Source organism: Myxocyprinus asiaticus, chromosome 19, assembly GCF_019703515.2.
Source record: "Myxocyprinus asiaticus isolate MX2 ecotype Aquarium Trade chromosome 19, UBuf_Myxa_2, whole genome shotgun sequence".
Taxonomy (NCBI): Eukaryota; Metazoa; Chordata; class Actinopteri; order Cypriniformes; family Catostomidae; genus Myxocyprinus; species Myxocyprinus asiaticus.
Window position 1 is genome coordinate 33,686,914 of NC_059362.1, and position 17,509 is coordinate 33,704,422.

At 41.4% G+C, this 17,509-nt stretch overlaps 1 protein-coding gene across 5 annotated transcripts in view; it reads right to left on the bottom strand.

The window, feature by feature from the left end:
* The window catches only part of LOC127456753 (hemicentin-1-like), a 145,180-nt gene that overhangs the window by 12,659 nt on the left and 115,012 nt on the right, over window positions 1–17,509 (bottom strand). For 3 of the 5 annotated variants that reach the window (XM_051725312.1, XM_051725311.1, XM_051725310.1), the window contains exons 86-100: window positions 16,513–16,594; window positions 16,058–16,327; window positions 15,787–15,957; window positions 15,179–15,349; window positions 14,928–15,098; window positions 14,611–14,781; window positions 14,311–14,481; window positions 13,881–14,051; window positions 3,812–3,958; window positions 3,567–3,704; window positions 3,363–3,484; window positions 2,997–3,234; window positions 764–826; window positions 530–649; window positions 286–420 (exon numbers count right to left, since the gene is read on the bottom strand). In XM_051725312.1, the coding sequence (XP_051581272.1) occupies window positions 286–420; window positions 530–649; window positions 764–826; window positions 2,997–3,234; window positions 3,363–3,484; window positions 3,567–3,704; window positions 3,812–3,958; window positions 13,881–14,051; window positions 14,311–14,481; window positions 14,611–14,781; window positions 14,928–15,098; window positions 15,179–15,349; window positions 15,787–15,957; window positions 16,058–16,327; window positions 16,513–16,594 (2,341 nt within the window). Of the gene's footprint in view, window positions 1–285; window positions 421–529; window positions 650–763; window positions 827–1,407; window positions 1,524–2,996; window positions 3,235–3,362; window positions 3,485–3,566; window positions 3,705–3,811; window positions 3,959–13,880; window positions 14,052–14,310; window positions 14,482–14,610; window positions 14,782–14,927; window positions 15,099–15,178; window positions 15,350–15,786; window positions 15,958–16,057; window positions 16,328–16,512; window positions 16,595–17,509 lie in introns of those variants that run through there. The other 2 variants (XR_007899882.1, XM_051725314.1) reach the window with 2 other exon arrangements.

Genomic DNA, 17,509 nt, shown 5'->3' on the forward strand with positions numbered 1-17,509 from the left:
AAAATGTCAAGAGTACATGTCTGCAAATTCTATGCAAAGGGTGACTACTTTGAAGATGCTAAAATATAACACAGTTTTGCTTTATTTTGGATTTTGTTTAGTCACAACATAATTCCCATAGTTCCATTTATGTTATTCCATAGTTTTGATGACTTTACTATTATTCTAAAATGTGAAGAAAAAAAATTATTATAAAGAATGAGTAAGTGTTTCAAAACTTTTGACCGGTAGTGTACATTTTTCAACAGTATATACATAAACATGCAATTAGAAAAAATTGTGAACCTGAGCAGCTCAGCCCATCTGCAGTCCTCCTAAAGCCCCGCCCACAGCGCATCACACAGCGATATGAGCCAATGGTGTTCCCACAGTCTTGTCCATCATGACAAGTGTGCCCACCCAGTGAACACTCATCAATATCTATGGTAAACAATAGAAGCAGTTACTCAGCCGTGAATGTTATTATAATTTAGGGAAATAACAGAACAGTCCTGCATTTTTGTATATGTGAGATGGGGGTCTCTCGTACCCTGACATGTTCGGCCGTCGGCTGAAATGGTGAGTCCTCTGGGACAGGAACAGTAATATGTGCCTATAGCATTGTGGCAGAAATGTGAGCAGGGATTTCCCTCCTCACACTCATTCTCATCTTCATCCGGAAAGGAAGACAAGCACAAATGTTTTTCCTTCAGTGAAAAAAACCTCTATATTTTAAAAATGACAAATATATACAGTATGTACACTAAATACTGCCTGACTGTACCTGCACAGTATGGCCCAATAGGGTCCAGTTGAAAACCCTTGGGGCATTGATTACTGCGCTCTCCTGAAGAGGAAAGTGTATTTTAATCAGAGAGGGAAAACATTTTGAAGTTCATATAAACTATTAAATATAACAGTTTAAATGGAATTGAACTATGAAAATAAAACTGTTAACTAGGATTTGCCTACCTATATGACTGCCACTTTAATAAATCTATACTGTTTTGTCTGTTTTAAAATTGTATCAGATCAAAAAGCCATACTAACACCCTGGGCGGTTTTGGTGATTTCTACTCTAACAGTATTCTTCTCCTTGCTAGTAGAGAGGCAAATTAAATAGTATTTTTTGTATTGTTCATCATTGATACTCCATCTCCTGGGACCCCAAAAATAGCAATTTCAGCACTAGGTTTTATGTCTAAGTCAAAGGCATCATTTAGGGTTTTAAATATGGATTACCAGTAGTCTCTCAACTTATGACAGGACCAGAACATATGAACAAAGTCAGCTTTAACATTATTGCATCGATCACACATTTCATCAACGTTAGGATAAATCCCGCAAGGCTCAATTCTTGCACCGCTTCTGTTTAACTTGTATATGTTCCCACTAGGCCAAATTATGAAAAAGAACCAAATTGCATACCATAGCTATGCAGATGACATCCAGATCTACCTAGCCTATTGCCATGTGACTACAGCCCCATAGACTCCCTGTGCCAGTGCCTTGATGAAATTAACAGTTGGATGTGCCAAAACTTCCTTTAGTTAAACAGAGACAAGACAGAGGTCATTGTATTTGGGAACAAAGGTGAAATTCACAAGGTGAACACATACCTTGACTCCAAAGGTCTAAAGACAAAAAATCAAGTGAGGAATCTTGGTGTTATTTTGGAGTCAGACCTTAGATTCAGCAGTCACATCAAAGCAATAACTAAATCCGCCTACTATCATCTAGAAAATATAGCAAGAATTAGATGTTTTGTATCCAGTGAAGACTTAGAGAAACTTGTTCATGCATTCATCACCAGTAGGGTGGACTACTGCAATGGACTTCTCACAGACCTTCCCAAAAAGACCATTAGACACCTGCAGCTCATTTAGAATGCTGCTGCCAGGATTCTCACCAGAACAAAAAAGACTGAGCATATCACTCCAGTATTCATGTCTTTACACTGGCTTCCAGTTACATTTAGAATTGATTTTAAAGTGCTATTACTCGTTTATAAATCACTCAATGGCCTATGACCTAAATACATTGCAGATATGCTTGTTGAATATAAACCAAACAGACCTCTCTGATCATTAGGATCAAGTCATATAGAAATACCAAAGGTTCACTCAAAATAAAGTGAGACAGTGTTTAGCTATTATGCCACCTGCAGCTGGAACCAGCTTCCAGAAGAGGTTAGATGTGCCCCAACAGTAGTCACATTTAAATTCAGACTGAAAACACATCTGTTTAGCTGTGCATTTTCTGACTGAGCATTGTGCTGCACTTATTTTTTGCTTTCATTTGTTTTAATAATTCTATTTTATTCTTTTATTTTATTTTTTTATAACTTTCTTCCTAACAATTAGGTTATCCTCTGTGTTGTCAGAGAAGACTAACAGCAGTTAATAATTTAGTTATCCTCTGCTGTGCCAGGGAAGGTTAACAACAATTAAAGTGTGTGTTTATTACTTTGGATTTTTTTTTTTTGGTTATCCTCTGTTTTATCAGGGAAGGTTAACAACGGTTATGGGTATTGTTAACAATTTAGATATCCTCTGCTGTACCAGGGAAGGTTAACACCAGTTACTGGTGGTGTTAACAATTTAGTATTCTTTTTTATTCATTTTAATAATTTCAACTTTTTTAAAATGTATTTTGTTACTTTTTATTCTTATTTCATGTTCTTAATTGTTTTTAAAATTTATTTTTATGTATCTTGTATTTTGTTTATCATATTTATGTAAAGCACTTTGAATTGCCATTGTGTATGAAATGTGCTATATAAATAAACTTGCCTTGCCTACCTGCCAGCAATAAAAGCAATGCATCCCATCTCTAAAAATCTGATTTAATTTTGCTTATTAGTGGTAAAAATTATTTGCATATAACTCAGAAAAAGTGCGGGTGATATTAGATATTACTACTTCTTAAAGTAACAATAACTGAAAAAAATCAGTATGATCACTAATACATTATGCATCCCTAATAAAATTGTTTCCTGAATAATTTATGTATTTTACCTTTAGCAATGGTGGCGTGGATGGTAAAATCCAACATCTCCTCAAGAGGGTGGTATAGAGCGCTGATTGCAGAGGCGTAGAGAGTCTGCACTAGATAGGGCATCTTGCCTCTGGAGGGCCCGTATGTGATGGTGTGATTCCAGGAGTAAGGCACACTTACCCTGTCTATGCTGAACATACGTGTAGACAGAGCATACAGCTGATCAGCACCAGTCTGAATGTAGTCTTCTGTGTAGTCCTAGATTTGAAAAAAGAAACAATATTTTACAATAGATTTTTTATGGGTTAAGAAATAAAAATAATATTTTGTAGAGTAACATTTTCAAGTTAAAAACTATCCTAACAGTAATAGTGTTCTGCTTCTACCTTGAGACTTATGTCTGTGTTGGAGGGCAGTTGCAGGATGTGTCCATTTACTACGATGTCCAGTAGAAGTGCTCCTTCTGAGTCCAGCCCCCGTGCCACGTGGGTCATTCTTAGAATCTCACCTACATTCAACACAAACACAGCATGAAAGAAAGAAGTTGCTTTTAAGGATTGATACATATTTAATGGGGGGATTCTTCTTACCTGTGGCAAACTCCACCTGAGTCTCTCGTCTGAAAATGCCATCTGTGAGTGTGTAGCCATTGATTGCTTCACCCACCTCCTGTGCTGTGGTCCAGTAGATGGGGTTCAAGATGGAGATTAACTTCCTCATAGCAGGGCCTAAATGATGATGCACAGAACATAACAATGAACCTGGTGGGGACAGGACCAGCATTCAAAACATAACATACAGTAGGAGTAACATAGAATGAGTAACAGAGACTGACCCAGACTCCTGGGTATATTAGTGATGGTGGCCTGTATAACTTTCCCTCCAGTGGTACTGCTAGAGATGGTGGCGTTGAGGATTGCAACGCCAAATTCGACATCATTAATGTTCCCGATGATACTCCCTCTAGCTTTCTGAGGGCCACCTTAGAGAAAAAGGTGAACAAGTTTAGACAATGAGTCCTCTCATATTGTATGCAAATAATTTCCCCTTCAATCAGAAATAACTTAATAACCATGTTGGGACTCATGTAATCAGATAAGAGACAAAGGCAGGCCTACACACATTCATAAAGCCTGACTGCGGCATGTAGGAATACTCAAAGCCTGACCCCACAACAACGGCGCCAAAATCAAACAAAGGAAGTCCAAAACAGACTACAGATCCCATCAAGCCTTGCTCACTTTACACTGTGTGAAATTCTGAAGGATTGAACTCTCAACTCCTATTGGATGAAACGCACGACAGAACATGTCCCCCAACCACGATGTCATCGAGAGGATAAAACCCAGAAACTCCTTCTAGGCTTCGCTGTTAGCGACAGTAGGTGCCTCATCTAGTTGCAGCCCTGCTGCTCCCAGGTGTAGCCTCGTTGCCCAAGGAAGTAACATACGTACCTGATCTTTGGCCATTCAATCTCAATTTCACTGGACGAGACGATATTTCTCCGTGTTCCACCGAGCACACTAACAGATCTGAAGGAGACTGCCGAGCAGCCCGCGTCTTAACCCTTTTGCCTGCAGAAGTAAAGAAAGAAGATTTCTCTACTTCGCCATTTTCTCCACCAACCCGCCGAGAATCAGCCACCCTACCACCCACAGACAGAGTGAGGAAACGGCCTCCCGTCATCACCCGAGCTTCGAGGAACCAAGTCGGAGTCAAACAACGGATGAACACATCCTCATTGCGGGTGAGACCGGCACACTGAGTTTACCCATTAAAGAACCAACGACCGTGGCGGATGGATTATGAACCTTTCACCGCGTCTCTGAGTGATAAAACTAACAGTTGTCTTCTCTCCCACGATCACTAAAACCAGCTTCGGTGCCGTCATTCTGTTCTCTCTCTCTCGTACTAACCAAACACACACACACACACACACACACAACCTCTCAAAAACATACCTGCACACACATTTGGTGAGCAGATTAAAGAACCAATGACCGTGGCGGATGGATTATGAACCTTTCACCGCGTCTCTGAGTGATAAAACTAACAGTTGTCTTCTCTCCCACGATCACTAAAACCAGCTTCGGTGCCGTCATTCTGTTCTCTCTCTCTCGTACTAACCACACACACACACACACACACACACAACCTCTCAAAAACATACCTGCACACACATTTGGTGAGCAGATAACTTGGCGATAGAGCACAGCTATGTCCCCAAGTTATTGTACCAGCAGACGCCATTAACCAGTCTCTCCGCCCACATTCTCTGGCTGGAAACTTCATGTGACGTATTCTCCACGAGAGCCACGTCTGCCAATTTGTGCCCTCCTCTCCTTACACACACACACACATACCTTCCTCTCATGTATTATAGGCTTATTTGTTACCATATCTAATCATGTTACTGTTTAGTTTGTAGTTGGAAGTCAGAAGTTTATCGACTGCATTGTATTGATTATTAATTGATATGTTATACTTTAAAGAGAAGTGTTTTGGTATTGTTCTGCATACACCTGTGTCAAGGGCTGGCAGGGGATGTCAGTGTTCGGATTCAAGCCTTCATTGTTTACCTTTTGAATATCGATGTTCTCCGGATGTCGACATTCCTAAGAGAACAATCCTATATTGAGACTGCTATACTGTCTGGTTATTAGTCCCTGATTCCAGGGTGGTGCCCTGGCAATATTAATCCTTATTATTATTCTATTGAATTTGATATTTGATAGTTATCTTTGATGATTGTTGATTTAAAGGATTAAAAAGCTAATGTAGATTCTAATCAATGTTCTACTGATTTTAATAATTAATAATTATCTTTGATTATTATTAATTATTGCTAAGAACCAAACCCGCTCCTGAATGAAGCGGCCAACATTAACGGTGCCCCGTGTGAGGCATCCTATGTGCCAGTTTTGTCACAGTGTGTATGCATAAGAATCCAAAGTAATAACTTGAATCATTAGTTCAAAGTTTGGTTCTGTTTGACGATTGACTTCTCATGACTTGCCAAGCATAAGCCAGTGTGGTGTGAAAGTGCCCTTAAGAGTGAATTAGGGTTTGGTAAATTTACGATAGTCTGCTCCAAGCCTGCTGTTGTTGTTATTTAACTCCTTAACGCTTTTACCTAGATGTTACAGAGAGGTGTCAGGTCACCTAATTAACAAGGAGAGGTCGCAGTGAAATTCGCACATTGCATAACTGTAACCCGTAAGCCACAGGTCGAAGCCCCTCACCAAAGTGCGTTTCGATCAGACTGATTCCACACCATGAAGGGGGGGAAATTACTTCCAAGCTCAGAATGGTGTAAGCGGCTCGAGGGCCCCATTAGCCAGGGAGCTGTACGCAACACAGGGCTCACCCCCACACGTCGACAGGACTCCATCCCCACCACGAAGGGGAAGAAGTCGTCCTCATTGCTATAGCAATCTGAGTGACTATGGTGTTTCGGATGACTCGGACGACCCGTGGTCATACCGACACCAATGCTTGTGCACTCGACAACTTGAGTCCCTTGCAAGGGACATAGAGTGCTTTGACCCGAGTAATCGAGATTCAAACATTGATGATTATCTCAGAGAAATTGAGAGCTGCCTTGTTGACTCATGTTTCATCGCGTGAAAAACTCAAGCTCATATGGAAGACCATGGTGAGGAGTGTCCATGTGTTCATGGAAATGTTACTGACTGGTACCTAAGACCACTACTCAGCTCTGTGTAAAGCCCTACGTGAGGAGTATTCAGTGTATACCTACGAAGCCTCCGCTACCCTAGGTGCTTTTGCCATCGCACAGAAAAGGCATGAGCCTCCGCGTGAGTATTACAGACGTCTAAGAACCACGTACTTCCAAGGACGTAATGCACCATGTCTGGAGGAGGAACAGGCTTTCAAGTCTCTCTTCCTTCACAACCTCCACGAGAGCGTGCGATATGACGTCAAGATGCACTGCAGAACGGGCAACTCTACCATGCAGGAAATCAGAAGGTATGCGCAACTGGCATGGGAGACACGCGTGCACCCTGCTCGAGGGCACGAAGGCGACGTCAGAGTCCCGGGGATCCAAGCCTCAGAAAACACTGACCTAGTTCTTGAAGGCAATGAGATGCCTCGCAATAAGGTGAACAGGACCCCAGTGGCACCGACCACCTCCCCAGAATGGTGGGCAACAGAACCATTGCCCAGACACCAGTGGCCAGACACACCGGGCCAAAACAGCAAAACGCTCGCTGGCCAAAAGGAAAGGTATGGTTTGAACAGAAACCCAAACAAGGAGGTGAGTGGAAAGACAGGGTTTTAAACACCCCCCCCCAGAGGACAAGGTTTGAGACAGGAAATGGAGGGTATAATCAGGAGATGCCTGACGGAGCTAGTAATGCAGCTTGATGTGCTCCGTTCACCAGGGCTGCCGAACTCCTCAAAAGGAACACACCGCTGACCCCCCGTCAGCATGACTAGACTATGTACCCCCTCCCATTAACGCCAAAGTTTCCTTTGTAGGTTGGGAAGGGGGGGGGCCAAGTTGCTCCTCAAAACAGTCACTCCTAACACACCACACCCTCCTTTTCTGACCTTCTTGGGCAATCTGGTCCATAAGGGCATCACCCTATGCATATACACATCAGTAGTGGTAGGGGGGTGCATCAGCTCCCACGCACTACTCGACACTGGTTCCGAAATAAGTCTGATGGGATCCAACACCTTCGCAGAGGTGGCTAGAGCAATGCTCTCCCTCGGCAAACCATTAAAGATCGAGACCTGCAACGTAAGCATCACAAGCTACAAGCAAGATAGGTAGTCTATCACAAAACAGGCATGGATCGACATTACCTTTCAAGGGATGATGCTGGTACACCCCATTTACATATGTCCCATTAATACAGAGCCAATGTTAATTGGCCAGGACCTACTGGACCGACTGGCTCCGCTCATTGACTGCCGTTGTGGACACATGTGGGCTCCGGTTGACACACTGAGACCACTTTGTCCAGAAAAAAGTTCACCAGCTTCAGATGGACAAGTCGCCATCATCCAGGAGTCCAGAGGACCCCTACCAATGATCATGTCTCCTCCAGCGCCTGACCCTGGCTCTGATACTTCTATGCCACCTGCGAACCCACAGCCACTGCAGGTTGAATGTCAAAACTCATTTCATGACCACGAGTCTTTCCTTTATTCACTGAAGAAACCGAGGGACCATCTTCCCGAGTCCCCAAGTCCTCACGAGGTAACAAGTACCTTTTCATGGTTACCTGCGCATTCACCAAGTGGCTGGAATGCCTCCCTGCCCCTAACGTCACAGCCATAACAACCGCAGTCCTGCTGCTGCATGTGTTCAGCCACTGGGGGCTACCCCTCTCCGTTGATTCGGATCGAGGCACCCATTTCACCTCAAGCGTCATGACTACCATGTACGAAATCATGGGCGTGGAAGTCAACTTCCACATCCCGTATCATCCCCAGTCATCTGGACAGGTCAAACGTGCCAACCACACCATTATCAACATGCTTAAAAAGTATGTTAACAGCAATGGCAGAGATTGGGATTTGAAACTCCCCCTGGTGCTGATGGTTATTAGGTCTACTCCGCACTGCTCCACAGGAGTCACACCATTCGAAATGATGACTGGAAGATAAATAACCCTTCCGCTACACCTTCTGTACCGCCCCGAAGACGTCAGAGTTGCAACCGCCTATATAGCGCACCAAAACATGATGGACCTGCGCGACCATCTTCAGGCCACATTCACGTGGGCCCAGAAGAACTTGGAAGCCAGCATCAAGGGATCCAAAGCCTACTATGACAGGAAAGTGTCTCACCCCGAGTACCAAGTAGCCGACAAGGTACTCTATTTCAGGTTCACCAAACCGGCAGGAATCTCTAAAAGATTAAGATCAGATTAAGCTCTTCAAACCGTTTTCACTCCAAAGGGGAAAAGATGCACCACAGAAGCGCCATAAGAATAGCTGCATGCCTCAACACATCCCGTCGGCATGCACTAACTCCTAGCACCACCTTGAGTGGTGGAAGGATTCCAGCTTACCTGGTCTCCCTAGACCTTGTCGAACAAATCCTTAGATCTGCTACTCCCTCCGTTGTGCAACCTTCACACCTGGCATATAGTCTTGGCAGTGCAATTCCAATCTATGTAAATCCTCAGAACCTCGGAATAGGATTCATCCTCAATCTACCCATCATAAAAAGGCAGAATATATACAGACTAAAGTCTGTATTGAATGTTGGTTTTTGGAGGGGTAACACACACACAAAACACGACCAACACACACTACCACGATGAGGACCCCTCACTCTACCTTATCCCTAACCTAAGCATGTGTACCAAGAAAAAGGACATTCACTGGGTTTGTCCAAGCAACCCCTTTGTTATAGAGGAGACTAACTACCTCTGCGGCCTAAGAGCCAAATCCCCTGAACAAAAGTGTCAAGGTAGCATGTCTGTCAAAGATGAAGGAAGACAGAGGTTGAGCGAGCAGGCAACCGCTGGCTTGTTAACACACCAGCCACTGAAGTTCTAATATCATACGACCACCATGATACAGCCACTAAACTAAACTAACGCTACCAAACCAGACGATGTTCTTAATGGTTCCCCAAGGAGCCACCGTGTACATTGACGATATTGTCCTCCATCATCTCAGCATCGACAAACATGATGCGGAAATTGAGATCATGGACGCATTTAGAGGTCACAACCTCACCATTGATGACACCTTTCAACAGCAGCTTCAGGCAGAAGGGATGAAATTAGTGAAGTTTAAACCTCAAACCGACTGGCTTGACCACTATATTTCCTAGTCACATAAGCAGATCGTCATCTTACCAAGAACACCCTATCAGTCTGGTCACCCTTGGGCTCCTCCTTAGTGGTTGGATCATCACAGCAATTATTGCACATGCCATGTAGAGGTGCATTCAAAATCTACAGGCCAGACTGAACTTCCTCCTCGTACAGCTGCATTTCACACACCAGTCTGAGCCCATCCTACAGGTTAACCCCAATAATTTCCAAGGATAAGCCTTTTAACCTCTCACCCTCCTTTCCTTTCCTCTAATGCTCTTGTCCTAGTATCCGTTGTCATGTTCTACTATGATTTTGTGTTATGACCAAAGAACAGCAAAGGATTGTGTTAAGGTTAATGCTGTGCCTACCTATAACTTGGAATGTTTGTCTTTATATGTGATGAATGTAGTTTTAGACTTAGCTAGAAGTTATGCCCAGATGTGCCTCAGTCTCTGCCCAGACGACAAAGCCTCTGTGAACTCTATGAACTGTATGGACTGTGCAACCATTTTCTTTTCTGTCAGGAAGACACGGATGGCATAACCCACAGGTTACTGTGAACTTACAGGAACTGTTCGGCCCTTCAGTTGCTATAAAGACGCTGGACAACAACCAACTCTTCAGACCAAAGGGGGGAATGTTGGGCCTCATGTACTCAGATAAGAGCCAAAGGAAGGCCTTCACACAGTCATAAAGCCTGACTGCGGCATGTAGGAATACTCAAAGCCTGATCCCACAACAACGGCGCCAAAATCAAACAAAGAAAGTCCAAAACAGACTACAGATCCCATCAAGCCTTGCTCACTTTACACCTATGTGTGAAATTCTGAAGGATTGAACTCTCAACTCCTATTGGATGAAATGCATGACAGAACACATCCCCCAACCATGATGTCATCGAGAGTATAAAACCTGGAAATTCCTTCTAGGCTTCGCTTCCAGCAACAGTATAGTTGCAGCCCTGCTGCTCCCAGGTGTAGCCTCGTGGCACAAAGTAGTAACGTTCGTACCTGAACTTTGGCCATACAATCTCAATATCGCTGGATGAGCCGAGATTTCTCCGTGTTCCACTGAGCACGCTAATGGATCCGAAGGAGACTGCCGAGCAATCCGCATTTTCACCCTTTTGCCTGCAGAAAAGAAGATTTCTCTTCCTCCTTCAACCGAGTCGTCTTCGCTGTTTTCTCTGTCAGCCCACCGAGAATCAGCCGCCATATCGCCCACTGACAGGGTGAGGAAACGGCCTCCCATAATCACCCGTGATTCGAGGAACCGAATCAAGAGTCAAATGACAGACAAACACACATTCTACCCACATCCTCACGCGACTCAAGTAAGAGGTTTATGTCTGGGCAGAGATTGATTATTATAGTGTGTTATTCTTATGTATCAAGGTTATTGCTTGTACAGTTTACAGATCACAGAGTCTGCTCATTGCTGCTAATAATACAAGGTATTACTGTAACTTTCTGTTACCATGAATAAGATTTGCTGTGTTGTCGTCCAACCACGCTGGACTGTTTGTGCATTTCCACCATTGCTGGTGAGACCGGCACACTGAGTTTATCCATTAAAGAACAAACGACTGCGGCAGATGGATTACGAGCCGTTCACTGCATCTGAGTGATAAAACTAACGGTTGCCTTCTCTCCCATGATTGCTAAAACCGGCTTCAGTGCAGTCACTCTGTTCTCTCTCTCTTGTACTAACCGCACACATACACGACCCCTCACAAACATACCTGCACACACAGTTGGCGAGCAGATAACTTGGCGACAGAGCCCAGCTTTGTCCCCAAGTTATTGTACTAGCGGAGACATGCATTAAACGGGCAGACACCATTAACCAGTCTCTCCACCCACATTCAAGGCCACATTCTCTGGCCGGAAACCTCACGTGACATACTCTCCACAAGAGCCACGTCCGCCATTTTGTGCCCTCCTTCTCTCCTTACACACACACAGACACACACACACACACACACCTTCCTCTCATGTATTATAGGCTTACTTGTTACCATATCTAATCATGTTACTGTTTAGTTTGTAGTTGGAGGTCGGAAGTTTATCGACTGCATTGTATTATTAATTGATATTACTGCAACAATAAACTTTGCTATACTTTAAAGAGAAGTGTTTTGGTATTGTTCTGCATGCACCTGTGTCAAGGGCTGGCAGGGGATGATAGCAGGGATGCACCAATCCAATACCTGGATCGGTATCGGCTCCGTTACTGACATTTTTAGATGGATCGGGTATCGGTCCAACAAGACCGATCCAAATCCAATACTATGTGTTAGTTCGGGTCACTTATAATATGCATTTTACCAGAATTCGAATAAGAAGCGAATTAAACTACTGTGAACTTGCTTACAAACAGACACATACAGGAATTCCTGGAGAGTTCAGAATGTCAAAATAAAAGCCAGAGGGTTTAAAAGTTAAAGGTGCACGATTGAAATATATTACTGTTGTATTTAAAATTCTAAAAGTCAAAAATAATAAATTATTATTATTATTATTATTATTATTATTATTATTATTATTTGTTTACAAGTCAAGTCATTTTTATTTGTATAGCGCCTTTCACAACACACATTGTTTCAAAGCAGCTTTACAGAAAATTATGCATTAACAGAAAATGAAACTGTAATATCTATGATGTCTTAGAGTCATCATTGTGTAGTTTGATAAAATACGATTGTGAATTGTGTTTAAAAATAAGTAATTAAATAATAATTGTATTTAGAAACCCAGTGAGCAAGCTGAAGGTGACTGTGGCAAGGAACACAAAACTCCATAAGATGTTGGTTAATGGAGAAAAATAACCTTGGGAGAAACCAGACTCACTGTGGGGGCCAGTTCCCCTCTGACTAAACAACATGAATATAATGTCAATATTAGTTATTTATGTGCAGTGCAAGTCATGGTTTAAAATTATTAAACTAAGTAAGTGTTAAGGGCCAGTGTTTAAACAAAGATTTTATATGAACTGTAAGATTAATGACTAATGTCTTTGAAGTCCATCCTGGATTAACTGCAGAAGTTCACATAGATGCATTGTCCTTGTTAGTTGGCTGATGAAGAGTTTTGTTGGCAATTAATTGACAGTCTATGTATTCCATTATAAGAGTGTAGTCCATCATTAGACCAAGGTTTACAAATTATAACAATATTTAAGTTTAATGGGTTCCAAAATATAACTGTGAATGAAAAGTGAACTGATATCTTACAACTAAATTGAACAAAAAAAGAGATCTGAATCCTTTAAAATCCAGATACAAGTTGAATGTTTAAAATAATAATAATAATAATAAAAAACCACTTCCTTCTTTTCTACTGAACACTTAGACTGGAATTACTGTTAATTTTGCTGCAGCATTATCCAGTAGACTAGTTAACAATAAAGTTTCTTAACAGGCTATACATTTATATTGAAATAATGTGTAGTTAAAGGTTTGTGTTTCTTTACATATAATTAGCATCACTCAGTGAGGTATAGATATTCTAAACTGATTATGAAAAACAACAACACTGGTATCAGATCGGTATCGGAAGAGAAAAAGTGGTATCGGTGCATCCCTAGATGTCAGTGCTCAGATTCAAGCCTTCATTGTTTACCTTTTGAATGTCGATGTTCTCCGGACGTCGACTTCCTAAGAGAACAATCCTATATTGAGAATGCTATACTGTCTGGTTATTAGTCCCTGATTCCAGGGTGGTGCTCCGGCAATATTAATCCTTATTTATGTTCTATTGATTTTGATAATTGATAGTTATCTTTGATGATTGTAGATTTGAAGGATTAATAAGCTAATGTTTTAATTCTAATCAATGTTCTATTGATTTTAATAATTGATAATTATCTTTGATAATAATTAATATTCTATTGAATTTGATAATTGATAGTTATCTTTGATGATTGTTGATTTAAAGAATTAAAAAGCAAATGTTGATTCTAATCAATGTTCTATTGATTTTAATAATTAAAAATTCTTTGATTATTATTAATTATTGCTAATAACCAAACCTGCTCCTGAACGAAGCACCCAACAACAACATCTATATGAAGAACCTTATATGCTAGTTTAAAATGTACCTGGACATGGCTGTATGTTACATCTTGATAACTGGCTGGAGTCTCCTGGGCAGGTGCGGCCATTTTTGCTAGGTGATGGATTGTTACAGAGTCTGACACGTGTTTGTTCTCCACCCCCACATGATGCTGAACATTCTCCCCATGACTGCCATGAGGCCCACTTACCATCAACTACGTACACACAAACAGAGCGCACAAAGGTGTGTAAGGAGTCGTGGACAAAATGACTCAACATTTTTTTAATCCAATGTCATATGCATCCTCTGTTCAATTTCTGATCAAAATAATCTTGTCAATCAAAAATACTACATACTATCTGCCAATCTCTATACTATTTAGCATCACTAGTTTATACATGTAAGCAAACCATAGGAAGTGTTTTATTTTTTTTTTGTTATGTTTGTGTGTTATGTGTATATAAGTGCTTTACCAGGGCAGCCAACTGTGTTGCACTTCTGCATTTGTGCATCTGATCCAGTGCATGCTCTGCCCCCATTGGCTGGTCGAGGATTGTCGCATGTTCTGTAGCGACGCATTTGACCACTGTTACAGGTCCTGCTACAACTGCCCCAGCTGTTCCATGGGCCCCAGTTACCATGGACTATGGGGAGGGATGGAGAGACTATTTCAACTCATTGTTTTCTTCATTACACAAGTGTGTCGTGTGTGTGTGTGTGTGTGTGTGTGTGTGTGTGTCTCTGTATGTGAAATAGAGAATGTGTTTACTCACTGGGACAGGGTTCATTGTGGCAGAAATCAATATGGATGTCATTTCCTTCACACTGCCGTCCCCCATGCTGGGGGGAGGGGCTTGCACAGTGACGTGTCCTTTGCCTAGTACCGCCTCCACAAGAAACACTACATGCTCCCCAGCTCACCCAGGATGACCAATTTCCTTCCACTTTTGAAGAGGGGAAAAAGGAATAAGCCAATGCAACCTTTTACCTTATAAACTTTGATTTTTATGGATCTGCATATTAAACTGGGATAGGAGAAAGTATTAAAATTAAATAAATATACTAAAGGTACTTTGACCAGAACACTTACCAGGGCAATTCCTCTCATTGCACACTTGTGTCTGTGTATCAGGTCCATCACAAGATGGTCCTTCAAATGAAGGTGGAGGGTTGTTACACAGTCGAAGTCTTGTCTGCATCCCTTTGCCACATGTTTCACTGCAAGGGCTCCATGGCAACCAGGTACCCCAGTTCCCTGACACTGACATATAAGGAGGCAGTCAGACTGACAAAACAGATATGCTCATGCATCTGCAAGAGAAGGTATGTTCCTCCACTTACCTGGGCAGGGCCTAATACTACACATGATGGACTCTACTGCTTTGCCCTCACAGGCTCTGCCTCCATGTTGTGCAGCAGGGTTACTACAAGTCCGTACCCTAGTCCTGTTACCCTGACCGCAGGTACAAGAGCACTCCTCCCAGGGAGACCAGTCTGACCAATTTCCATCCACTCCAGAGACAAATAAAAAATGTATCTCAATATTTTTCAGCCTTTCGATGATATCCAGTATCTCAATATTTATGTACTGTATTTATTTGGAAATGGCTTAAAAGGGTGTTTTTATTCAGAGATTGAAAGGAGATTCATTAAAATAGTTTTACACAAGGTTCAATAAATTAACAAAGAAAAATGATAATTATTTTAATTTGTATGCACCACAATAATAAGTAGGTAGATGTTGAAAAATGCCAAGCTTGAATCAGAGCTTTGAATCAATTACCTGAAATGGACAGTGTGGACTAATTCACTGAAAAAAAAATCTAATTAAACTAATTGCTTTTGCTACTGATGCTTAAATCAGAGACACTAGTCAGAGTTTAGGAAACTCTAAAATAAAAAGCCCTGGCCTATTCTAAAGACGCAAAAGGGCTGACAAATTAAATTACCTGGACAAGGTTTGCCCCGACAGCTGCGCATTTCTGTTGCTGAACCAATGCAGCGACGCCCTCCATTGGCAGGTAGTGGGTTATTGCACTGTCTCAGTCTCTTCTGAGATCCTGTACCACAGGGAACACTGCAGGCCCCCCACTCCATCCATTCAGAGAAACCTCCATGAACTATAAAACACATACAATTCAATGCCATATTATAATACATGTGACTCCATTTTAAAAGTCTGAATACTAGCTAAAAGAGTAAAAGCACAGTTTAGCTCACCACGCACTGTGAGGGGCACGTGCACCAGCACAGAGCCTAACAGATTTCGGGCCACACACTCATATTCAGCAGTGTCCTCTTTCTGAGCACTACTGAGCCGTAGAGAACCATTTTTCAATGTGGTAATGTGCTCGTTACCCAACAGAGGGCGCCCCTTACGGGACCACTCAATGACAGGCACAGGCTCTCCCTTCGCTTGGCAGTTTAGTACCACTGTGGAACCAGCATCTGCCACTGTCTCCACTGGCTCTACAGTGATGGTTGGAGAACCTATGGGAGTGTACTGATGTTACTACATTAACACAATCAAGTACAATATTTTGTAAATGAGAGTTTATATTTGTAATTGAGAGTATTCTATGTGAGAGTACTCTATGTACCAATCTGGCTAAGAACAACAAAGTTTGAATTTTTGGACACGTTTATACATATTGTTTGAACTTTAGACTACTTGCTCTGTAAAGTCAATGTGACTGTTCTCTCCACCACTCCTGCATCATTTGTGGCCACACACATGTAATTTCCAGCATCTTCGCTCTGCAAGTGTCAGAAAAAAAAAAAAAAAAAAAAAAAGTTTATGAATATGATTAATAGAGAAGTTCTAAAATATAAATTAGCATTCTATTGCAAGCGTTCAGGAGAAAAGTTTCGTTTATGCAAATCATTCATCAATTAAAGTTATTTGCAAAGCACTTTTCACAATACATTAGGGCGGTCATGATTACTTGATTTAATTTTATTACTCAATTTAAAAAAAATAAATAAATAGATTACAAAATTGGCTAATCGACAAATCTAAAATAAGCTGGAAGTGACGCAATCCACGAACGAGGGTCCAAACACAACGACAAGAGGTATCAGCTGTGTAAGAGCACTTCACTTTAGATTTGAAAAACAGTGTAGTTGTCTGTTGGCCTGAAAACCATAACATCCCTTCAGCAACTCTAAACCTTTTTATCTACACAATCGTTTGTGATATAGGCTTTTATGAAGCAACACAAAATAATGTAATGAAAAATTCATCTGTTGGACTTGATTAAAGTTACACATGCTGGATGCACTTTCTGTTAAATAAATCTGACTGAATCCAGACGTTATTTTCAGCAAATTGTGGTTTGGATTTAGTTCTATGTAGATTAATGACGATTTGAATATAAATGTGATCTTCATCCTCATGTACAGTAAATTAAATTTCATGACGATTACATTTGTAGTAGTTCGCAATGTCCACCTTACTTTTATATCCTTTTCCTTTTATATCTCCATAAAATAGTTTAAACATGAACATGCTCATCCTCAATAAACGAGATTGGTTGAAAGACGTTGTTTCAGAATAGATAAAATATTAATTTCCATGGCCTTTGAGTTCTAAACTGAAATGGGTAGATTGTGTTGAACTAGGTAATTAAAAAAAGTAGATCTTGCATTAAAAAAAGTTAGGCACACCTGGAG